General features: G+C 42.8%; 1 protein-coding gene across 7 annotated transcripts in view; it reads left to right on the forward strand.

Moving 5' to 3' along the window:
- The window catches only part of PHEX (phosphate regulating endopeptidase X-linked), a 101,723-nt gene that overhangs the window by 57,131 nt on the left and 19,128 nt on the right, over positions 1 to 25,464 (forward strand). For all 7 annotated transcript variants that reach the window (XM_035116147.3, XM_035116149.3, XM_088668701.1 and 4 more), the window contains 3 exons: positions 8,386 to 8,463; positions 14,190 to 14,293; positions 22,569 to 22,627. In XM_035116147.3, the coding sequence (XP_034972038.1) occupies positions 8,386 to 8,463; positions 14,190 to 14,293; positions 22,569 to 22,627 (241 nt within the window). The remainder of the gene's footprint in view (positions 1 to 8,385; positions 8,464 to 14,189; positions 14,294 to 22,568; positions 22,628 to 25,464) is intronic.

Genomic DNA, 25,464 nt, shown 5'->3' on the forward strand with positions numbered 1-25,464 from the left:
CTTTTTAACTAAAACAAAAATCTGGGCTGCTGCCATTTTTTAAATTCTATGAGATGTTGAAGCAGAAGCAGCAGCAGCAGCAGCAGCTGCCTTGAATCCCAACTTTGGGGGAAAAGGTTATAAATACATTAAATAAATCAGTGATAGTTTAGTAACATCTGGAGGATCACAGGGCCTCCGTGTCTGCCCTATGAGTATCCTGGAAGGCTTGCATGGACAGATGAATTCATCTGAATGGGATGGATCAGATATATAGGGAGCTATAGGTCAAAGAAGTTGCAGACATGGGAAGCTTATGAGTGGTCTGATGGCACTTTTTGGAGGGCCATCTGTTTGTGAAAAGACGCAACCATAATTTGTATTATTATTTAATTTATATATTGCTTAATGCTAGAATAGGCTTCCAAGCAGTTGTATGACATTTCCTGAACAAAATCTGGATCTAGGATAACCAGGTGAAACACATTCCTCTTCCCTGGCATGATCTGAAAACTAATCGCCAAAACACATTTCGTTATCTCTTATCTTTTGGTGTTAGATGATTTGTTGCCGTCACGTTTCTGGCTTGTTACCTGGCTGCTGCCAATGCTCAGTCAGTTGTACAGGAATGTCAGTTCCATTAATAACCTGAGCGCTGCTCAGACAGATTGCGGGAGAACCGGTGAAGGGAAAGGAAATTGTATTTAACCCTGGGCCCAAAGCTGTCATTTTATTTCCAGAGCCCAGCATAACTCCATAAGGCTAACACAATTGCGTGAGAGCAGAACGCTTTTGGCCACTCTCATATTTGACATGGAAAAGGAAGAGAGGTGGACAAGGACAGTGCAAGTATGTGCACACGGAAGGAGCTCTTTAGTCAACTGGAATGCAACAATGCACAACAATAGTTAAGCAGCCATTCTCATAATTCTTTAAAGATCTGCATGTGACCTACTGGGGCTGCTGTCTGGACCTGGGCAGCTGCTGAGGTCCAAGCCCCAGGTAGGGTTCACTGGCAATGATGTCTGGCCCTCCTGTTTTCCTGTCTCCCCAGCCACGAGCTACTCCAGCACCATACATGCCTACAATACCTGTTAAAGATCTGTCCAACTTTTGATACATCCTGTAACTTTGGGGAAGCCTCTTAACCTCATGCGGGTCAGTGTTACACGTGTACAAAAATCTTGCCAATCTACATAGCAACATTTGATTTTGGTTTAATTGTGCATTTCTTTAAATCGCAATGAACAGTGAGGAGGGAATCCAGATAACTGAGATAAAAGCAACAGCTCATTAAACAGGAAATTTAATGGCTGCATTTTGTAATGTGAACTCCCTTCAGCTTTTGGGGGATGAAGCTCTTGCACTAAAATATCATTCTGGATCAAGAGGGAAATTATTGTTTTTTATCCTCCACCTTTGACTTAAGAGTTTACAAGACCTCAAACCCAGTCACTTTGCATTGTATTAGTTCAGGTAATGAAATATGTTATTGTTTTATTTGAGTATAAAATATATCATAGAATCATAGAATCATAGAGTTGGAAGAGACCACGAGGGCCATCCAGTCCAACCCCCTGCCAAGCAGGAAACACCATCAAAGCATTCTTGACATATGGCTGCCAAGCCTCTGCTTAAAGACCTCCAAAGAAGGAGACTCCACCACACTTCTTGGCAGCAAATTCCACTGTCAAACAGCTCTTACTGTCAGGAAGTTCTTCTTCATGTTTAGGTGGAATCTTCTTTCTTGTAGTTTGAATCCATTGCTCCGTGTCCGCTTCTCTGGAGCAGCAGAAAACAACCTTTCACCCTCCTCTATATGGCATCCTTTAATATATTTGAACATGGCTATCATATCACCCCTTAACCTTCTCTTCTCCAGGCTAAACATACCCAGCTCCCTAAGCCGTTCCTCATAAGGCATTGTTTCCAGACCTTTGACCATTTTGGTTGTCCTCCTCTGAACACGTTCCAGCTTGTCAGTATCCTTCTTGAACTGTGGTGCCCAGAACTGGACACAGTACTCCAGGTGAGGTCTGACCAGAGCAAAATACAGTGGTACTATTACTTCCCTTGATCTAGACGCTATACTCCTATTGATGCAGCCCAGAATTGCATTGGCTTTTTTAGCTGCTGCATCACACTGTTGACTCATGTCAAGTTTGTGGTCTACCAGGACTCCTAGATCCTTTTCACATGTACTGCTCTCAAGCCAGGTATCTCCCATCCTGTATTTGTTTGCTTTGGCCCAGTTGTCTAATCTATTAAGGTCATTTTGAAGTGTAATTCTGTCCTCTGGGGTATTACCGGTAGCCACCCCTCCTAATTTGGTGACATCTGCAAACTTGCTCAGGATGCCCTCAAGCCCATCATCCAAGTCATTGATAAAGATGTTGAATAAGACTGGGCCCAAGATATGTGCCCAATAATTGTATTATTGATTCATTTGTCCCCCGCCCCACTTTTTTGCTATCCAGAGTAAAAGATAAATAAAACACCCCAATACATAAAATGTCTTCACAAATTTTTTAAAAATAAGAACCAACAATACCAATGTGATTCTCTTATACGCTCAGCATATATAACAGACATCTCAACTGAGTATAATACAGATGATGACTCAGTACTTAACACCAGGACAGATTTTTATTTTATTTTGCCAGCTACGTATTAATATGTTTAACAGCTCTGGCTATTTCTCTCTTAAGACCTTCTATAGCAGACATTTCCAGATGCAGTATCTTAAAACATCCACTCACATGGGTGCTATTTAGTTTGAACTCTGCATTCTGTGCAAGATAGATTGAACAAGGTTTCCAATCTCCTATCACATTCCTCCCAGTGTTTGGAACAAATAGAGTACCAGCCATATGCATGCAACAGTTTTAGCAGATGGTGTTCAGATAGCCTACTTTCCATGAAAAATGAAAACACAGACAGACACGTACATAAAGAGTCAATTCATTGTTGCAATTAAAGGGCCCATTACAGAGCAATGAAAGAATCTTGCTTCAAACTAGATTTTATGCGCATTTCCCCAGTAAATTTATTTATTTTAGAATTTAAAAATTGCCCATAAAAAGAGAGACAATTATGTATGCATACATCACATTATATTATTTGTGATTATTGTAAAAAAGTGTTGTTGTAATAGGTTCAGGTTGTCAATGCATAGTGATCTATATGCGCCCTCTTAAATGGTCATAATAAAATGCAATGTTGTACAGCGAGAGTTGAGATAAATGCCTTTTAAAAAATTCTGCTTTGAACATAACTCTAATTTATTGCTAGTGCAGGGATCTTTTTTAGTACAGGAATAGTTTCAACAAGCCTGGATGTGACAGCATACAATGCCCAGTTGCTGATCCCGGAGACCAAATTTAGATATTACATGTGGGATCTGCAATTAGGATTTGCCCAATGAGATTTTTTGTTGCAGTAATTAGTAGGCATGTGGGGCACTTTTTTTAAAAAAAAGACTGGGGAAGTGGCGATCTATGGGAGGGGTCTCTAACCCTACCCCAGTATACATCACAAACAATCCTCATCCTGAACTAACCAATAATTTCTGGGATTTTGTCTTTTATAATTCCGGAATTTTGACATATTTAAGGGAAGGTATGAAATGTTTAAAATAATGGTCAAAAAGAACAATTTCCTCTTAGGGGGCTTCCAATATTCTTTTTCTTGATGGATGATAGAAGTTAAATATTAGCAGCACAGTGCAGAAAAGGTGATGCGAAGAAATGAGAAATCCAGGAGAAATTAATACCTTGTGGAAAGTCTTGTGCCTTATCTCTTGTGTCAATAATGAGTTAAGATGCTATCTTATACTACCATGAGTGAAATTAGTCTGGGTGCTGTTGTCAAAACTGTTCTCTCCTGTGTGATGTAAATGGTGATAAGGTGGTCTTTGGCTGTTGTTGTTGTTGTTGTTTAGTCGTTTAGTCCTGTCCGACTCTTTGTGACCCCATGGACCAGAGCACACCAGGCACTCCTGTCTTCCACTGCCTCCCGCAGTTTGGTCAGACTCATGTTGGTAGCTTTGAGAACACTGTCCAACGATCTCATCCTCTGTCGTCCCCTTCTCCCCTCTATCTTTCCCAACATCAGGGTCTTTTCCAGGGAGTCTTCTCATGAGGTGGCCAAAGTATTGGAGCCTCAGCTTCAGGATCTGTCCTTCCAGGATCTGAGTGCTTCCAGTGAGCACTCAGGGCTGATTTCCTTCAGAATGGATAGGTTTGATCTTCTTGCAGTCCATGGGACCCTCAAGAGTCTCCCCCAGCACCATAATTCAAAAGCATCCATTCTTCGGTGATCAGCCTTCTTTGGCTAGAGAAAGGTTTTAAAGGATTCTGCTTAGATTCATAAGCCGTTATTTCCCCAATATATATTGAGGTAGCCTGTTTAATGGCTGCTTTCCATATTGCATCTTCAGTTAAGACAAATATTTTACAATCCTTCCCATGACCAAAATCACAATGTGGAAGGGATATATGTATCCCTTTATGAATTACACATTGGGGTACCAAGCCAGAGATGGATCAATTCTTGGTAGGCCCATATCTTCCTTGAAAGCAGATATATTCAATGACATATCCAGTGCTGCCATTGAGATTTTCCTCTGGCATCCACTCAGTGTCCCTTTGGTGATGAGGTTGGTTACCCTTTTCTTCCTTTTCCCTCCCTGGAAGGTGGTGGATTCTCCTTCATTGGGTTTTTTTTTTTTAGCAGAGGTTGACTGCCCACCTTTGGTCATGGATGCTTTAGATGAGATTCCTTGCATTGCAGGGCTTTGGACCAGATGACCCTCAGGGTCACTTCCAACTCTACCGTTCTGTGATTCTATAAGTACATAGAGCTGAAGAATGAAATTGGAAGAGGGGTGCTCTTTCCCATTTCCACTTTGTACTCTTAGTTGCCACTTCTCACAATGTATTTTACAGGGATCAGATTTCAAGGCTTTCACCCAGATTCTTTGGGAAAGTGAGCACACAGCTTTCCTCTTTCTGGTTGTCAGGGGTGAGGGGGGTGGGGTGGATCTGATATGGGAGAGACAAAGGAACAGAGCCCATGATGCTCGCTGAATAACCCAAAGGAACCCATTGGTCTAAAAAGGTTGGCGACTCCTAATTTATATTGTACAGTATATAAATTCCTCCCTTTTCATTTTGATTTTAATCACTACCCTAAGTGCTGTGACTAAAGATTATAATACTTCTCCCAAGGCTTTGGATGTCCTGTCATTCTGACCAGGCAGCAGGGCCGGCCCTACGGCCAGGCTGGGTGGCGCAGGGCACCACGTCGCCGGCCCGCCAGGAGGGCGCCGCGAGCTGCGGCCACCCGCTGGCCGGCCGGCCCGCCACGCAGCTGCGCCCACGGCAACCGCACTGCGCCCACCCGCCCACTGCACTGGGAAACGGGGCGGGAGGGCGCCGGAGGGATCCGGCGCACCACGGTGCCAGGGGCAGTTAAGATGGCCCTGCCAGGCAGTCTGCTTAATTTTGTTCAAACATTATCTTTCAGAGTTTTTCTTTTTCTTTTTAGCATTTAAACACTGTGCAGTTGACTAGGCCTTCTGGATGGCTCACAAATTAAATCAATACAAATGCAATCACCTAAAACATAGGAAGCTGCCTTATATTGAGTCAGGTCAATGACCCATCTAGCTCAGCATTGTCTGCTCCAGGGATAGGGAACGTTTTTGCCCAGATATTTGAGAGGTGTGAGAGACTGGCCACATGTCAGTCATGTGACCTAATGATAAGTAGGCGGATCTGCCCACCTGTCAATGTTGGCCTACTGAGGTAGAGGACCATTGGAGTGATGTCAGCTGATTGACAGGTGGGCATGGTGTTGGAGAAATGGCTTCATGGGCCAAATTGGATCCCCTGGCAGGGCAAGAGTAGCCCTTGAATAACCTCAAGAGTAGGCTCCCCACTCCTGGAATACATTGTCTGGCAAAAGCTTTCCTGGTTTGAGGCAAGAATAATTTACCAGCCTGTCATGGAGAGGTCAGGAATTGGATCTGTATACATGATGTTCAGTTTAGCAAATAAATAATATTTTCTATTGGAGACAATTGACTGATTTTTTTTAAATTAAAGTATCAAAATTCAAAGGAAGTTGTGCAGCGTCCTTCCGTGTTGAAATACCAAGTGCTTTGGGGTTTGATCAACATTTTGCAGTGAGTGGCGCACTCATAAATCATCCACTATGCTGGACCAGCTAATCGCCATAGGTTCTTAAAAAACAAAAAACCTACTGAATAATTAATTCAGTTGCAAAATGGATAGTTTTTGGAAAGGCAGCAGTTCATAAGCTATTCTAAACCATTTTGTTCCTTGCGCTGGTTTAATGAAAAATGTTAGCTGGCATATTTGTGTGGATGCAACACAAAGGCTGCTTAATTAAGTGATTAAAATGATTACTTTTGAATACATGCAAGACATTTGTGACTTACCTAGCTCATTTAAGCAGCCAACTCAGTGGAAATGTAAATAAGATGTTTCCCTCTTGCCTTCTTGAGCTGAAAATAGGAAGAAAAAACACTCAGATCCCTCAAATATGTCAGCCGAAAAGTCATTGCACAGCTTCAGCCATTGCTGAACAACAGTAGGGTAGGGTGATCAAAATGGATAGTTGCATTTCTGCTTTCCTCCCCACCATTTACAAATGTTCCTAAGGCCCTCCTGCTCCTCATGGAAAACCAAGTGCAAATATTCTCTTTCATTATCATTTGCTTCATTTCCTATTTTCTTTTTCACAGCATTTGTCTTCCATTGTTTTTTCCTGGCACTGGGGATATTTGCATGACAATGGGATCTTTCTTGCTTAAGAGTTCATCTGTTCCTGTTGCTAATTCCCCACCTGCATTCTTCTGTTTGTGACATCTTAATTATCTTCCTTGCAATTAATTGTGATGTTACAGGTAGAAGATTTTAATTTCAGGTGGGAAATAAAAACCCAAGGGCTGAGGAACTGTCAAGAACGAGATGATAAAGTTTCTGGAATGTTCCCCCTTCCACCGCCCCGTTATAAGGGGAGGAGGAAAACTATGGCACTTAGCTGCACATTCTTCAATAAAAATGGAAACACTCAGAAAAGATGTGCTAAATTTTCCTCCCTCTGAGCCTCCTTCCCACATATCCACATATAGATGACTAATCACTGAAGTTTGTAGTGGTCAATGAGATTCCACAGGATCTCCTGTTCAGCCTGGCTTATGCTTACCCCCACCCTCTGGCCCCGCCAGGGGATCCAATTTGGTCCATGAAGCCATTTCCGCACCCCCTGTCTCCTTCAGCACCATGATTCAGGTCTGTGATAATACACTTTGTGTGGTGGGGTTTGGAGCCTTAGGAGAAAGTGCACCTGGCACAACATGGTTGACATCTTTCCCATTTGTGTGTACACATAATAGCTATGCAACAGGGCCACCCCATCCATTGACCTAGGTGAGGCAGTTGCCTCAGGTGGCAGCCTGAGACCAGCTGGGGTGGTGGTGGCAGTTCTGGGCCCCCAAGCATAGCTGCCAAGTTCTCCCTTTTTTTAAGGGAAATTCCCTTATGCTGAATAGGCTTCCTCACGAGAAAAGGGAAAACTTGGCAGCTATGCCCCCAAGGAGCATGCCACTCACCTCCTGCTTTGCTTGGCACCTGTGGCCTGGGAAGAACAGGGCTGCCACTGCCACTCTTCTCTGGTTTCTTTGTTGCTTCTCACCACTTTCAGTGTGCCAGAGCTTTCTCTGGGGCAGCAGCAGATGGGTCATTTTCTGTTTTGCTTCAAGTGATAAAATATTTTGGGATGACCCTGCTAGACTGTAGACCACTCCCACGTTTGGAGCATTTGGTGATGACTTTATTTGCTTGTATGTTGCCACCATATTGGACACCAGAAAGTTCTTCCCTTTCAGGTCAGTCACCATAATGGAGGAAGTGTGGTAAGGGCATCTGCTTTTAAAATTTATGGTTCATTCATTTGATCTCACTGGGTATTTGCTACAAAAGCTCTCCTGTTACTAGTAGGTTGAGTGGAGTATCTGTGGTACTCTGTCTCCCATTGTGCCCATGGCCAGGGATGATAGGAGTTGTCACCCCAAATATCTGGAGAGCCACAAATTCCCCACCTTTGACTTTTTAGGAACCTTAGTTGTGGTGCATTTTGCTGATACCTCTTGTGCTTGTGGCACATAGTTTTGGCAAGCGTAATGGGTTGTTGCTATGTGTAAATGGGATGAAAATGTATCTTCTGAACAGTAGATTGCCACAAATTATGCTAAAGTTTATTGATGCAACCAGTGGCTCTGCATTCTGAAGCTAGTGGCAGCCATGTGGCCAAATAAGGTCACATTCAGGTAATAATGGAGTATCCTTCTCATCATGATGTTTGTATTTCTTTCCAAAGGCGAAAGCAGTTTTGGCTAAAGTGGGTTACCCCGAGTTTATAATGAACGACACATACATTTCTGAAGGCATCAAAACAGTAAGTCTTGTTTTTAAATTGTTATCCATTGGTATTTGTTATGATGTTTGCCATATGCACACAAGAACAGGCCTTATCTGCAGTGGTTCCCTGCTTGTGAAATACCCAGGTGCCAAGGAAGACTTCTCTGTCACCTTCATTAACATATCTTTAGGCGCCAGACAAAAACATTCCTTTTCTCTTCCAGGCCTTTGGCTAATTAAACAATCTATGGCCTTTTTTCATCTGTGGGGTATTGTTTTTGTTTGTTACTACCGTGTTTCCCCTTTTTTAATACGTAGTCAAAAAGTAAGGCATGGCAGGGTTTTTAATCGTTTGAGAAATGTAAGACATACCCCGAAAATAAGCCATACTTCCGCGACGTGCGGAGCAAGACCACCTAGCGCCCCAGCCAGCTAGCAGGACCCAGCACGCTGGCCGCAACAGGAGGAGAAAGCCTGCTGGGTTGGGTCGGTGCCTGGAAGCGGCGGCTGCAGCGCCGATAAAGCATGCAGCAGTGCCGCACGGAACACCGAGGGCACAAGCCAGCAGGACCCAGCTCCTGCAATGCCGGCCGTGGCAGGAGGAGGAAGCCTGCCAGGTCGGGTTGGCGCTCGGAAGCGGCGGCGGCTGCAGTGCTGACAAAGCGCGAAGCAGCGCCGCACTCTCTGCGTGTGCGTGTCCGTCTCTTTCTCTGTGTGTGCGCGCGTCTCTCTCTCCCCGTGAGTCTTTCTCTCTCTCCCCCCCCTGTGCGCGTGTCTGTCTCTCTCTGTATGTTTGTGATCGCGTCTCTCTCTCCCCCCCCAACAGAGAAAAGGTGCCGCGCAGGTTCCTCTTCGGCTCGTCATTCAGCCACCCCGGCCTCCTCGCCGAGAGCTGATGCCGCTCCTCTCCCCCTCCTTCCCTTTCCCCCCTCCCTTCCCGTCGGTCCGTCAGTTGGGGTTGCGCGCACCAGAGGCGCAGGCCCAAGCCTCGTCCCCCTCGCGCTTCCCTCACGAGCGTCTCAGAGCGGGACAGGTCCCTGCCTCCCTCCTCATTCCCCGGCCAGCGTGAGAGAGCCCGGGGAGCAGCCTCTATACCTCCGCGCGCACACACACCGCCACCGGAAGGAGAGCCCTTGATTCAGGATGGGGAGGAGGGGAAACAGAGAGAATAGAAGAGGCAGAAAATGCACGCGGGAGAGAGCGCCGAGCATGCCGAGCCAGTGGGACCCAGTTGTACCGGCACTAATAAAAATAAAAAGACACCCCCTGAAAATAAGCCACCGTGCGTTTTTTTGAGGAAAAAAGTTGTAAGACGGTGTCTTAAAAAGGGGGAAACACGGTATGTTACGTATTTTTTGTGTTTTTATATTGTAAACTGCCCTGTGATTCTCAGATGGAAGGGCGGTATAGAAATTTAATAAATAAAATAATAATAATTGCACTGCACCAAAATAGAATTTGAATCGGGGACAAGAATCTCAACTTTCCATTTTGAAAAGCAATTTCAAGCACAAGAACAGGCATCAAGGCATTTGGGTATGACTACCTGAATTTTTTTTGGGGGGGGGGTTGTTTTCCGAGAGCAAAGTTTTTGTGTCCTGCATAGGTTCTTGTCTCTTTCCTTCAGAAGCTGAAAAAAATTGCAAGAAGCAATTCTCAGAACATTCAGCCAGTCACGGGCTCTGTTGTGTATTTGTGTGCACAGAGTATAGACACCTCTGGGAATTACTTTGCATTACCTAGCTAGTGTCTTACGGTAAAATAAGCCTGCTGTATGTTTGATTTTTTTAAAACCCTCAAACCAACAGACTGCAATGGTGTTTGATTGGGATTTGATTCAAAATTGAAATTTTGTTCTCGAAGGAGTTATTATTTCAGGATATATTGTCCAAGACATAAATGGCTTGCACATTGACACATCGAGCTCCCACAGGAGGTAAAGGGATATTAACTTTCTGAGTGCTGCATTTCTGCTCTTAAAATGTATGCCTTTAGCTATAGCACAGTTTCCCTTGCTTTGCACATTTCTTGAGTTCTGCTTAATCTCCCACATTATTTACATGAGTCTGTTGTTAAGCATCACATCTCTGGAGGATAAAGTGTTTTTAATTGAAATGGAGGACGATGAGTAAGTACTCCAAGCCTTATTTAATCCATAAAGGGAAGTCTTAACCATGTCTCTAGTTATATTTATTTGGCAAAATATGCAGTGTCTGTCTTTGAGACAAAACAGTGATCATTGTCAGCTGTGTCGTTGGAACAAATTAATGGAAGTTGCAACCCATTTTCTGAGTCATAATCCTACTGCAAAATTGCTGTATATTTCAGTAAGCTAAAATATGTAGCCCTACAATATACCACACAGTGTCTTCACTGAGGCCATAGTTCTGCCTGTGATGGTTAAAGCAAGCTGGGAAATGATAATAAGTCACTCCTTTTATTGTTTTATGTTCACATCCTATCAAATCATTGTAGTGTGAAACTTCATAGTTACAGATATTGAAAGCCAGACAAGCCAAACAGCTACAACAAATCTTTTCTAGGCAATAACTCTACAGTTGGGAATGATGAAAGTAGGAGATCTAGTTTATTTTCAAGTTGCTTGGTCAACCAAAAATAGAAGTAATTTGGAATAAGTGTGTGTGTGGTGGTGGTGGTGGGAAACAATAACAACATTGTTTATTAAATAAACATATCAGTAGCATTTATATTTCACAAACTGTGATATTCAACTAGGCTTAACTCAGAGTATACCCATTGAAATTAATGGACTTAGTCCTATGTCCATGTATTTCAGTTGGTCTACTCTGAATAAATGTTAGCTGAATACCACTGCAATACTTCAGATCATTTCTTTTCTAGTATGTGTTTTTAGTTGCATGTCCCAGATTCCAAGTAGGGTTTGAAAAGAAACTCTGTTTGAAACTCTGGAGAGTGTATGCAACAATACTGGACTAAATGGACCAATGGTTTTCTGTTGAAACTGAGTTAATGGTTAGCAACACAGGTTGGTATATATAGAGCAGAGAATGTGAGAAGGAGGGTAGAAAGAGAGCTTAAGATGCAGCAGACAGACTGATGGTGGATTTAAGGATATCACTTGCTGAGTGGGTGGCGGTGAACTCTTCACTTACAATATGCCAGGAGGTTTAATGCTATCACTTGCGGACTGAATCAGAACAATGGATTTTTATCACACCAAATGTGTTAATTGGCGTCCCAATACCACAATGTCTATGTTGTAAACAGTTATTGTTGTTTTCTTTTTGTGTGAGTAAATGGCCACTGTTAAAAATGTTACTGCCATGGCTGTACTTTACTGCATTTTCTTTCCTTCTGACCTCACCCCCCCCCAATGCAGGATAATGTACCCAAAATGCACTGTAGACCACAAAAGCTTATGTCAAAATATTAGTATTAAGGTGCCACAAGACTCTTGGTTGCTTTTGCTTCAGGAGACTAACATGTGTACCCTTTTGGAAACTAATATTAAGTCTGCCGTTAAGTGCTTAATTCTATTAGTCTTATTTGGGTGTAACCCTTCTTAATTTTTAATTTTAATTTTAATGTATTTAGTCTTGTTGACCTTCATATGTCTTCTAAAAGTCAGGTAGTTGTTTTTAGCTTGGACATCTAGTGGGAGGGCGTTCCACAGGGCGGGCGCCACTACCGAGAAGGCCCTCTACCTGGTTCCCTGTAACTTGGCTGCTCGCAGTGAGGGAACTGCCAGAAGGCCCTCGGCACTGGACCTCAGTGTCTGGGCAGAACGATGGGGGTGGAGACACTCCTTCAGGTATACTGGACCAAGGCCATTTAGGGCTTTAAAGGTCAGCACCAACACTTTGAATTGTGCTCGGAAACGTACTGGGAGCCAATGTAGGTCTTTCAGGACCGGTGTTATGTGGTCTCGGAGGCCGCTCCCAGTCACCAGTCTAGCTGCCGCATTCTGGATTAATTGTAGTTTCCGAGTCACCTTCAAAGGTAGCCCCACGTAGAGCACATTGCAGTAGTCCAAGCGCCTAGACCTGCGCCTCCATGGACAGCTGTAAGTCCAAAATGACTCCCAGGCTGTGCACCTGGTCCTTCAGGGGAACAGTTACCCCATTCAGGTTTATATGTTGCATTTCCTGCATTTCCTTCAAAACAGTAGAAATATAATTTACAAATTCCTTAACTTTACCATGTAAGAGACAGGGTGGGGATACTTTTTCACAAACATTTTCAAAATGCATTTTTAACTTGACATTTAAGAAATATGAAGGCTTACATCTCGAAGGTTAAGCAGCTTTTGCTACATGTACCAGAATAAAAGATTTTGTGGAAGGTGTGGTTTTTTTTAATGCACTCTTTGGCATTTTGAAAGTTGCATTAAGCTGCTGATACTTTTCAAACAAGCCACGAGCAGTAATTAGACATTAACGACTTATGAAATTTAGCAGCAGAGTCTGAGTTTGAACTGGAGGTCCTGGCGTTCTATCCGATTACTAGTTATCTGAGTCACCTACACACTGTCAGCAGTCGTATTTTGTTACTCCTCGATGTTGTAAAATATTTATTGGCCCTTGAAGGGTGTAATTTGAAAATTAATAAATAAAAATGGAGCTGCTTTGTGAGTATTAAAACTCCAGGGCGAGATCAGCTTTAAAAATAAATAAATCTTTATTTATTTTGCTTGCAAACCTCTCATGTTTAAATACATGCTTTTAGCTTTGCTTACCCTTGTTAGAATGATTAACTCTTTGCTCTTGCATGCCCCAGGGTGGGGTGTGATAGTTCAGTTTGCCCTCACTTGCCTCATTTATACCTTAGTTAGCACCAAAAGGTAGGTGGCTAGCAGTGGCTGAAATGCACATACTGTAGTATTTTAGGGTGTAATCCTAAAGCCAGTGGAAAGTTGGCTGAGGGGCTATTGGATGTGGAGAAATTGCTGTGCTACCACTGACAAGGGAGGTCCACCGGCGTGACGGTACTCAGCTCACTGCCTCCATCTCTGGTATGTCAGCAGGAAATTTGGCAGGTGTAGATATCCTGATGGAAGGGGACATGTGAAGGGTTTCTGAGGATCCACTCCCCTTCATCCCCCCTCCATTCTAGTCCAAAGAAGTTCTGAACAACATCAATCTTTCCCTCCCTACAGGAGGGGGGAAAGGCAGAGAAAAAGACCCTCCCCTTGCGCCAGCTGCACTGAACTGGCAGGGCTTCTGAAGTGTCAGAAACCACCACAGATTCTACTTCATAGGATTGCTTTGCTATATATCTAGATACAAGCAGTACTGTAGAATTACTATTTGAAAAGTATATCAGTTGCTGAATAGTAGGCAAAAAATGTTTTGCGGACTGTGGGATTTCTTGGGAAATGTCAGCATTCTTGCAATTCCTGGCAGTCTTCTAAATATTCAGCAGTTTCCCGACATTCACATGTCAACAAGTTCTATTGAGTTCAGTGGGGCTTACGTCCAGGTAAGTGGATTAGGGGTTTCAGCCATAACATGTACAAATAAAATTCTGTAAAGCAATTCCCATTCCTTCAACAGTTGCTGTTTATGGATTTAATAGAAATGGTGCAGCTCTATGGGAATGATATGTTAACATAAAAAAAATATATGTGAAGAAAAGCTCAAATGAATTCTTGCTCAGTATAAGAACATTTCAATTCAGAGCATAGGGTTTTTGAGAATGTTTTGCTTTGCAAATGTTAAAGTTATTGTTTTCCTCCTTGAATCTATTGGTTATACTTGCATAACCCTCGCGTTCTATTCCCAGATGAAGTTTTTAGAAACGGACTATTTTGGCAACGTGCTTCAGACCCGCAAGCAGGCAGCGCAGTCCGATTTCTACTGGCTGAGGAAAGAGGTTCCAAAAACAGAGTGAGTAGAAAATAAATGCATTAGCAAAAACTAGACCCGGTGCTTCATCACATAATTGACATGCGGGCAGCATAAACACCCAGGGCACCATCCAGCCAAAGTTAAGCACTTTTAAGCCTCATTGATTTCAATGGTGGAGTTACGCAGGTGCTTAAATCTCACACAATGAAATCAATGAGAATTAAAAGTGCTTAGCTTTGGTTGGTTTGGGGCTTAATGTGTGTGTTTTCTTTTTTTCTTTTTCTTTAAAGAAAACCCTATAATTGAATGAGATAGGATTTCTGCTAGCAGTTGTGGCAATTTTGGAATTGTACAATTTTGGTGCATTAGATTTTTCCTAAAAATAGGAAGTGTTGCTGGTACTAACTTACCTGCTAACCACGGGAATAGTATATATACTTAGCACATAACCTGAGGTCACTTAAAATGTTCTGTTCCAAGTTAAATGGATGCTGTACTTCAATAGAATTTGAGTTTTCTCCATATGAAAACCTGAGCTGGAAATACGGATTTGGTTTAGTCCTGGTTATCACTTATTCTCCTAAAATGTGTTTTCAAATGTTCATCTGGCTTTGACCAGACTGCAAAGGAATGTACTTTTGCCTATGAGGACGAGAGAGCAGTGGGGATGAGCAGCAGGAGTTGGATAGGCACCTGTCTTTTACCAATAGTTGGCACACCTCACAGACTCTGCAAGGTGCTGTTGTCACTCATTGCTTGCCAAAGACCTAACTTCAATGTTTGATTCCTTGCCAGTTGCACTTGTTTTGCTTCTTATGATCCATGTTTTGCTTAAGTAGTATCGTGGCCCCATAAAAGTCTACTAAAAGCTTCTGGAGAGTAGCAGTGTACTGTCTGATATAGGAAAGTGGGACTTGCAAACAAATGTTGCCATGTGCTCCCATTCAGGGTTCCAGCCAGTCATCTAGGATACTCCATTCTATTCTCCCCCCTAGTTTCCTGCTGCCCCACCCAACAAGTAGCCAGCATTTCATGCCCACTGAGCATGTCCAGTCTTCATTGAGCTGCACTCCTGCCCCCTCCCCAAGCCACCTTCTTGTGAATGAATGATGCTGCTTTCACTACATAAGGACAGGCACTAAGAGATTGAGTTTGCTATTATCATATAGGATTCTAGATACTGCTTCCAATGCAGTGACATGGATTTTCCCTACTGGGTGGGAAAAAAATAGCTGATGCCTATGAAAACAGGGTATGTGGCAGATCTCTGCCTGCACTGACATGTCTAATAGTACCAGTCCTATGTGATGAATTCAGGTATCTTTTTTGGCCCTTCAACCATTGATCAACATTGGTAATGTGGAAAATGGGGTGGTGTTTCATAGCAAGCATGAGGAAGGGAGATCTATGGACTGAAGCCCTTGCATCTGTGGCACTATTTGTGATACTATTCAGAAGCATTAGCAGTGGCTGCAGCAATATAGTAATTGTGATGGAGGAATACATTGAAACTGTAAGAGAGAACCCTGAAGGGATCATTTTGAGACTATTCTGTGCCATAGATCAGCAAAACGCATTATATTTATCTCACCGTGAGTTTCCAGAGCAGCGAAAAACATTTGCTCCTTTATGAAGAAGGAGATAAACACCCTTGATCCTTCCTTCTTGTGGAAGTGTCTATTAGCTGCACTAATATACCCTGAAGAGATTCTTAGTGTGATGGAAAATGTCACTGAAGGTGAAATTAATTGGTAGATAATTCTTGAAATATACAAGTTTAGGGCTGTCCCCTGTGAATCATACCCCAATTCTGGCATACTTTGAAATGAAGGGGATTATTCCCTGACTCAGCATGAGGTAGAATGTGATTGAGCTTATCTAAAAAGAAAAAAAATGCTTACTCCTTCAAGGACTGCTTAATGTCACCCCTTCTCCACTTGATCTTCATATTTATGTGGCTTAACTCTTTTTCTCCATGTGTGTTTCTCAAAATGCTGTACCAAAGGAAAATGAGGAGTCCATTGATATGCTGTGCATGTGATGTGAGCATAGGCACCTCCCATCTCTCAGCTCTGACATCATTATCTTCTATGGGCTGGCCCTTGAGCCCCTATGAAAGATAGAGACTGAGTTTCAAGTGGCCAATTAATGCAATGGAAGCAAATGAGTCTAAATTAGGACTCACCAACCTTTTTTAGTTCAGGGGGCACTTTTAAAATTTTGAGTGGTGCTGCTGCGGGCAACACTCCACTCTGGTGACTGGTCATTTCTCCCTGTCTAGATCGTCCCAACCACCACTAAGAAAAAGAAAGAATGCACTCTTGTGCATGCGCGCGCGCACACACACACACACACACACACACACACATACTCTCAATTAGTTTTCCAGGGTAAAAGTTGGATCCAGTAGAATTCATCTGAGCCTTGAAAAGCACATAGAAATTCAAGAAAAAATGGGAGAGTGTTCTTCCAACTTCCGCCTTCAAAATGTACTTTTCTAGTGAGAGAAGGGTGACTTCCCTCACCACCTCATTACTGAAGAGGCTGTGAGTGGGAGGACTTAAGAGGCACCAGTGGAAGACCTCACAGACCCACCAGAACGATTGAAAACTGGAAGTGAGTGTTCTGGTTTTCAAATGTTTTTTTGGAAGCTGAACGTCCAATGGAGCATCCGCAGCTTCCGGTTGGCTGCAGGAGCTTCCTGCAGCCAAACAGAAGCCACAATTTGGAAGTCGAACGTTTCAGAAGTCGAATGAACTTCCGGAATGGATTCTGTTTGACTTCCAAGGTACGACTGTATATAGGTGAGTTGTATGTAATAATAATAATAATAATAATAATAATAATTTATTATTTATACCCCGCCCATCAGGCTGGGTTTCCCCAGCCACAGTTACATGCCATACTTGCTGATCAGCTACAGCTGCATTTTGGAGCTACCATTGGGGGGGGGGCTTCTCCCTCCCCTTGTAAGTAAACATGTCCTCATTGCTTCTTTTCGTGCTTCCTTCTGGTGGGTTTCTTTGCCAGCTGTCTTCTGCCCCAAAGGACATGGTAGGCGTAGACTGCATCCTAGCCTCACTTACCCATGAGTAAGAACCACCGAATTCAATAGGACTTACTTCTGAGGGAGAGACATGGTTAGGTTTGCTATGTGTTTGCACACTGGGCCCTAGTGTGTGACGAAACTGGTGTAACAATGAAGCAGCATATTTTAGGGACTATATATAGATAACCACCTGTACTTGTTTGTTGAATATGTTTGCAATCTGTAATTTTGGATTTACGGCAAGCAAATTTCTCTTCATAAAATATTTTCAAGACCAAGCCTGGAATCCTGCAGTAAAATTCTGAAAAGATATCAGTTTAATTAGAGCTGTACAAATAAGTCTGTTCACATAAGCTGCTTGCTCTGTATTAAGCTAGAAATTTAACATAATTTGTTAGCAACCTATATTTAAAAATCTGTCCATGCAAAATTATTCTGGGATGTGTTCCAACTCTAATTATAGGGAAGCGAGCATGAAAAGTCAGAATCCGGCTCCATTTGTTGAATATGTCAAGAATATGCCAAAACACCTACACTAAGGTTGCAATCCCATATCTGCTTACCTGGGGGTAAGTGCTACTGGACTCAGTGAGACTTACTTCTGAGTAGAGATGCCTAGGATTGCACCGTTAAGTCACTAAAAAGATCCCAGGTGGTATTCAACAAATTTTACTCAGCGCAAACCTATTGAAATCAATGGACCTGAATTAGTCATATTCCTGCATTGCAGGGGGTTGGACTGGATGACCCTTGGGGTCTCTTCAACTGTACAATTCTATGATTAATTCTAACATTCTAAAACTACCTAAAAGCAGTTATACATAAAAACATTCTTCTACCCAATGATCGCAGGGTTGCCAGGAACAGCAGTATTCTTCTACTGCCAAATGCTGGGTCAACAGAAATGTTTTCAGATTGCTCCTGAAACTTAAATCATGCTGAAGACAGGTGTACCTCCCTCAGGAGTGTACTCCACAACCAGGGAGCCACCACTGAGAAAGCCCTGTGATGGGTCAGTGCCAACTGGGCAGCCCCCAGTGGCAGCACCACCACCAAGGCCTCCTCTGCCAGCTGTGGGTCCAAGAGGGTTCATATAGTCTATATTCCAGCCACATGTAAGCCAAGTGATTATATACACACACATGATCTCTTCATTCAGGCAAGGAAGAGGCTTGAGTACACACTCCAGCCAGGTGGAAGCAGGTGAGGAGGGCACAGAGTAGGAACACTGAGGGCGGGTGACCTGGGAAGGAGGCATGGCGTGAGGAATACCCTGAGAACTGGGAAAGAGAGCATTGCAGGGTCACATTCAGCTTCCAGGACTGACACCAGTTTCAACATCTGTTTACAATGTACACACAAATTTCTAAGCTACCTAGTTTGTTGCATGCACAGATGGGGAGATTGGAATGGAATCGGATAGCACATCCATGCAGTGAAATGCAGGCATCAGTTCATCTGCTAGTAGACGTGTGGAGGTTGTTCCTTTCATGGGAATGATTATGTCTGCATGAAACAGACCTATGGCAACTTTCAGATGGTTTTCCAAGGGCCTGTCTGAGTAACTGGCATTCTTGATATGCCCGAGTTTGCTATTCCCTGCTCTTATGGGTTAGGGCAAAGTAATTAAATTGATGTCTTCAACTCAAGTGAGTTGCAGAAACATAGATAAGGCTGATTCTTAAGAAAAACACCCCTTTGAAAACCAATAAAATATAGTAAAGGAGGGGGGAAAAGAAAAAAGCACACCATACTAACTAAGCCAAGATGCCACAATCTCTAGTGTTGAATGAGTACTGATGTGAGCCTGCTTGTGCTCTGGATTGGAGGAAAGGCAGAGTATAAAAATATCTAATGAATAAAAATAAAATAGAATCTTCCTGCTTGTTTGCCCAATAGTACATATGAATATTTCGGGATGAAAAATAATCTTTCGTTACACCAATGAACAATGTAAAAAATGCAAACCAATAAACATTTGGAAGGCTTGATACTTTGCTTAAAGTGCCCTGAATGTATGTCACTTGAAGAAGACTCATAGGACAGAACTGAGGTCTCTTGGTGAAATCTGGTAGAACTCTTTGTGCAAGAACTTAGAAACAGAGAAAGCTTTGAGACAGTGGAAGCAGATATGAATAAAAGAGATAGTGTCAAAGGTTGAGACCATGGTGGAGACTTGAAAATGCAATGGCATTTTAAATTTCCAATAAAAGTGTCCAGTGTCTCAAATGTTTCCCTACAGGTCATTGCAAAAGTCATTCATTTTTGTCCTGTGTGAGGGCACCTCTTTATAAGAGCCTGTGCTACTGCATTTCAAATTAGTTTATTTGGCTGCTGCCATAAATGACTCTGAAATTGGAATGCAGTCAACCCTGCTAAATGTTTTCTCCCAACTCCTCAGCATAGATGTCAGTCATCTTCTGGCTTCAATTATCTGATATATATATATATATATATATATATATATATATATATATATATATATCTGCCATCTTATCATTTTCTCTCTGCATGTAAGAGACATGAATCGATTCTTTCTAAATTCTGGTAGGACAATTATTATTTTCAGTTGATAATAATGGATATGTAAGATATTCATACAATAATGTTCTGTGATGTTTCAATTCATTAATTTCCAGTTTTCCAGCTTATTCAAAAATATAGAGAAATGGGTAAACTGTTTCTTGAGGCTTAGATGGCCTCAGTGGCGTGGAGTGCCTTCTATTGGCTTTGGCTGGTGGCTCAGCTGTGGCCCTAATTAGACAGGGATAGCCTAATGCAGTGATGGCGAACCTATGACACGCATGTCAGACGTGACACACAGAGCCCTCACTGCTGGCACGTGCCCCATCGGCCCATTCACGCTCTTGTTGTTGTTGTCCCCCCCCCCCATTTGTTCTCCTGCTCCTCCTACAGCTTGTCTCTGCTACAGCTTGTCTCCGCTGTTAAAACCCGGATCCTTTGTTGTTGTTGCTGTTGTTGCTGGTAGCCAGAGATTGGTTTTTAACCCTTTCTGTGCTGTTTTTTTCTGGCGCTTTGGCAGACTATGTCGGTGCTGCATGTTAGTTCCAGCGAAGGTATTATTTGTCATTTATTTCTGTTCTCTTTCCCCCCCGAAAAAGCGCAGCAGCTTTGGGGCACCCCCCCCAAAAAGCAAAGCAACTATTGCACCCCCCCAAAAAAACCTCCAAAACTTTGGTCAGCAGCTCCCCAAAAAAAGCTCAACAACTCTGGGCACTTCGTAATAAATAAGGGTTTTTTGGTTTGGTTTGGTTAAATAATTAGTTTTTGGTTTACTAAATACAGTTACCAGTATATATTACAATTATGCATTTTTGTTATTTAAACTATAAATATCGCGAAATTATGGGGTTTTTTTCCTCGAAGTGACACACCACCCGAGTTATGCTTGGTTTTTTGGCGAATTTTGACACACCAAACTCAAAAGGTTGCCCATCACTGGCCTAATGTGTGTCATCTATGCTCTGGTAACATCTAGGTTAGATTACTGCACTGTGTTATACGTGGGGCTGCTTCTAAAGACAACCCGGAAACTTCAGCTGGTGCTGAATTCAGTGGACAAGTTGCTCACCCGGGCAAGACAGTGTATAAAGCCGATCCTAGCCTTAGTACACTGGCTGCCAGTTGGTTTCTGGGCCCAATTCAAAGAGTTGGTTTTGGACCTATAAAGCATTAAACGGATCGGGACTGCAATACCTCGAGGACCTCCTCTACCCATATGAACTGACCCAGACCCTGTGATCATCACCTGAGGCCCTTCTTCGTGTGCCTCCTCTGTGACAGGTCTGGAGGAAGGCAACATGAGAACCGGCTTTTCTGCAGTGGCTCCCCATCTGTGGAATGTTCTCCCCAGGGAGGCTTGCCTGGTGCCTTCATTACATATATCTTGAATTTTGCTTATTTGCTTTTAGTTATATTTTGAATTGCTATAGATGACAAGATGATTTTTGTTGGATATTTTTATAGGTTGTAAACTACCTTTGCTTCAGTAATGTAGAAACAAATTTTAAAAGTCCCCTCCCCCCCAATTCTTCATTCTCAAGCACTTGCTCCCCAAACGACTTTCAGGCGAGAGAGAGAGAGAAATCTCTCTCTTTATAGAGAAAGTAAAAAGCAAAGTTACTGAAGTCATAGCCTATGACAGCCCTTAAGTAATTTTCTGAGCAGCTTAGCCCTTAGAAGATTTATTAGACGTTCCCATTCATTGATTCTGGTGTTAATTGATTTATTTGCATTTATTCTCAGTCATGAGAGACAGGGTGGCATCAAATGGTTGAAACAACAAGGACTTTTGAACATGGTTTCCTAATGCACATATTTAATTTTAAATGTTCCAATTCAGAAACAAATCTACACTTCCCCTGATGTTTCTTAATCAGTATGATGCTGCAGTGGGCTTGCAGTGGTGAAGCCTGGTCAGGAACAGCGTTGTGCTAGATGGAGGGGGAGAGAATGACAAAGAAGACCCTGAGGGAAACGGATTGTGAAAAAAGAAAGTCTGGTGTGTGTGTGTGTGTGTGTGTGTGTGTGTGTGTGTGTGTGTGTGTGTAGGGAAAGGAGGGGACTCCCTGGATTTTGTCCTGATATTCAAAACACATTTCTGTTGGAGCTTCAGCACAATTTTTACCATGGGTAAACATAAAGAATGGAGAGTTTGACCAGAGGAATGGAGAGTGTGCTAGGCTGTGGGACCCTTTTTTTATAGGAGCTATTCAAAAGAAGACATGCAGGGAGGGACACTGACAACCAGGAATAGTTGCACATTGTGCTGATACAGGATGTGGGTGCAGTACATTGTTGCAGCAGCTGCTGCTGTTTTTCTTAGTGATGCCTGGAGTGCAAGTCCATGTGATATCCATGCAGCTGCAAGTGTGTATGGAGAGTGGGGAATGGATGACCATATGAAACTGCCTTAAACTGAGCCAGATGGTTGGGTCCATGTAGCTGAGCATTCTCTACACCGACTTGGCCATGTTTCTTCATTGTCTCAGGCAGGGGTTTTTCCCATCATCATCTGCCCGGTCCTTTTAACTAGAGATGTCAGGTAACTGAACCCCGCCCGGGATCTTCTGCATGCAAAGGATGTGCTCTACGGCCACTCTTTGAACATAAGTCATAAAGTCATGAAAGCAGTGGTGATGATTTTTTAAATATTCTGGTCTCAATTTACAGAGTTCACAATTTTTGTTTGTTTGTCTTGTTCACAAAACCATCAACTCTAACTTGTTCTCACTATTTCTGCAGGTGGTTTACAAGTCCAACTACCGTCAATGCCTTTTACAGTTCATCAACAAATCAGATCAGTGAGTAAAATGGACATTGATTAAAATTACAACTGCATTACTTACATGGGAAAAAAAGGTATCCCCTTGGCTTCCTCGAACATCAAAGTCGCATCTTCTCTTACCCCTGTGCAAATTGCTAGCTGGTGCCATTGTGACTCTAAGGGCCTATTAATACATTACTACTGCAGTTTAGGAGTTGTTCCAACATGATCACAAAATGGCCCCATACAGGAGCCAAATAGAGTAGGCAGATTACATGGCCCCATGCCATAACACTTTCTGTCCCACCAGGTAGAAGCTTATTACTTTGGAGAGTAACGTGGTACCTGCACACACCATGTGGTTCCTATAGAGACATAGCTAGTGCAGCATGAAACCAATTATGCAGAAGTAGTTTTCAGGTTTATTAAGGTTTTCGGGTACCAGCCACCATCACATCCTTGGGTGTTTCCAGGAATAGCATCAGGGGTTAAGCATTGTTGATGTCTATAGCTCATCAGGAGGCCTACTACCAATCTCCAGAATCCCATACCTTGGTGCTCTTTCTCCTTGCGCCTCTCTGCCTGTATTTGGGAAGAACAATGGGGCAAGAAAAGGAGCAGTAGCTTCCACTTGTCCTGCCCTTTCCTCTGGATTGAGAAAAATTTGGGGGTGTGTGCTAGGAGAGTAGAGGAAGGGGAAGTCCCACTTCAGAAGTGGAACATCATGCATGCAGTGTTGGATACGACCCTCAGTCTTCTGAAAAGTGTTGGCTCAGCTTTATGTGCTTCTGAAAAAAAACATGCATAGGATCGGGCTCCTGTTAGTATTATGGCAGCTGCTGCAGATTACAAAGCCAACTTTCACCACAGATGGACAGGTCCTTTAATGCAGGCATGCTAGGCTTCCAAATACCTGGGTAATGTGTTTTTTTTAATTAATTTTTATTTTAAAAATAAAATTCTGCTTGAAGGAATTACAGTATGTTGCTAGGAACAGAAGACATAAAGGCATGGATCTCTGAAGTAGGTAAAGGTACCCCTGACCATTAGGTCCAGTCGCAGATGACTCTGGGGTTGCGGCACTCATCTCGCTCTATAGGCCGAAGGAGTTGGTGTTTGTCTGCAGACAGCTTCCAGGTTATGTGGCCAGCATGACTAAGCCGCTTCTGGCAAACCAGAGCAGTGCATGGAAACGCCGTTTACCTTCCCGCCGAAGCAGTACCTATTTATCTACTTTCACTTTGACGTGCTTTCAAGCACCTTGTTTGGCATTGAAACCATGTGACTCTAAGCTTGATAATTTCTCTGATTTTGCTCAGGTTCATAAAATCAGTGCTGTTGCTGTTTTAAATAAAGTTTTTATATGCTGCTCAATTAACAAAGTTTATAAGTTTTAGCTAGGCAGAATTGAACAGTATTATTTAGTACCGAATTTGTTATGCACAATTAACTCTTCAATCTTTGGCCTTCGATAAGGAAATTATTTTATTCTGAAGTTGGGGTTTTTCCTCCCTTTTCTATGCGTTATTTTATTACGGCATTTTCCCATTTTTATTTTTACTTGTTTAAGGTTATTTAAGACCAATTTTACTGGTTTCTTTGGCTGAGAAAACTGACTGTCCCTGCGAAGTTCAGCACAAGTGCTTGTATGCAGATTCACAGCACGAAATGTGTCTCTCTGATTAGTCATTACTGAATCCTCTGGTATTTTGCTTAAGTTCTTTTTCATTTCGGTATGATCTGGATCCCAGAGCTGCCGCCGTGCTATAGCAGATAAAACAAAGCTGTCCCAAAAGAAAAATGAAAAAATGAAGAGTCAGGGTTCCTGGTCTGGGATTTCACAGCTAGCTGTGTCTAACAGCATCAAGAAGCCGAGACCTGTCAAACGTAACCAATCAGTCATGGGCATACAAGCAGTTGCGCCTTGCCTCTCTCCTCCTGACCTTTTTGTATCGCTAGTGTTTGACCTTGAGATCTTGCTACTTGCTGTTTTCAAGAGTCAACAAATCCATGTGGCGTGAACTGCACTTACTTAGAGTTGTCTGTTGCTGTATATAGGTACGCAAGCAGCATATTTCTGTGTGCTCGCTTGCATCAGGGCTATGATTATACTGTACATACCAGTTGCTGGAAACCGCAGGAAGTGGGGAGTGCTTTTGCACTCGGGTCCTGCTCGTGGGTATCCCACAAGGATCTTGCTGGCCACTGTGAGAACAAGATGCTGGACTAGATGGGCACTTCTTAGGTTCTTATTAATTTCTTAGGAAGAAGAAACTGGGTGTTGATTCGAATGGTTTATTCTTGTTGGAGGAACTGCTTCCTGTATTACCAATTCTGTGTTAACAGGAACATGCCTGCCCCCCCCCCCCGAGTTTAAACTTAACACAGAATATTACCAGCCATTTTGACATACAGGTGACCAAATGGCTTTGGCAAAACATTTCCTCGACCTATATATCTATGCCATATATATATTTGTAACTTGTGTGTATGGTGTGTTCACATACAGACTGGGGCAGACCAACCTCATCATCAGATTTTTTTTTTTTAACTACCACATATTGGGACCCCTATAGAAAGACTCCTCCCTGCATCCTCCACACAATCAGGGCACCCATATGACCTGTTGAATGGAACCTCTGCATATGAAGAGGAGGATTTCATATGTTAACTTTGGTATACTGATAACTCTACACAACATGTGTAGCCTCACCATACGTCAGGAAAATTCCTGACATGTCTTGTTTTTTTGGGTGTAAAGATGGCGTCGGGGGAATTTTGCCAAAGCGGCAAAATGGCAGGGAAAATCCAGGTGTATGGCAATGTGCTGGAAAAAGCAGTGGAAACAGCTCAAAAAGCTTAAAATAAAATAAA

Source organism: Zootoca vivipara, chromosome 4 (assembly GCF_965207765.1).
Source record: "Zootoca vivipara chromosome 4, rZooViv2.hap1.1, whole genome shotgun sequence".
Lineage (NCBI taxonomy): Eukaryota > Metazoa > Chordata > Lepidosauria > Squamata > Lacertidae > Zootoca > Zootoca vivipara.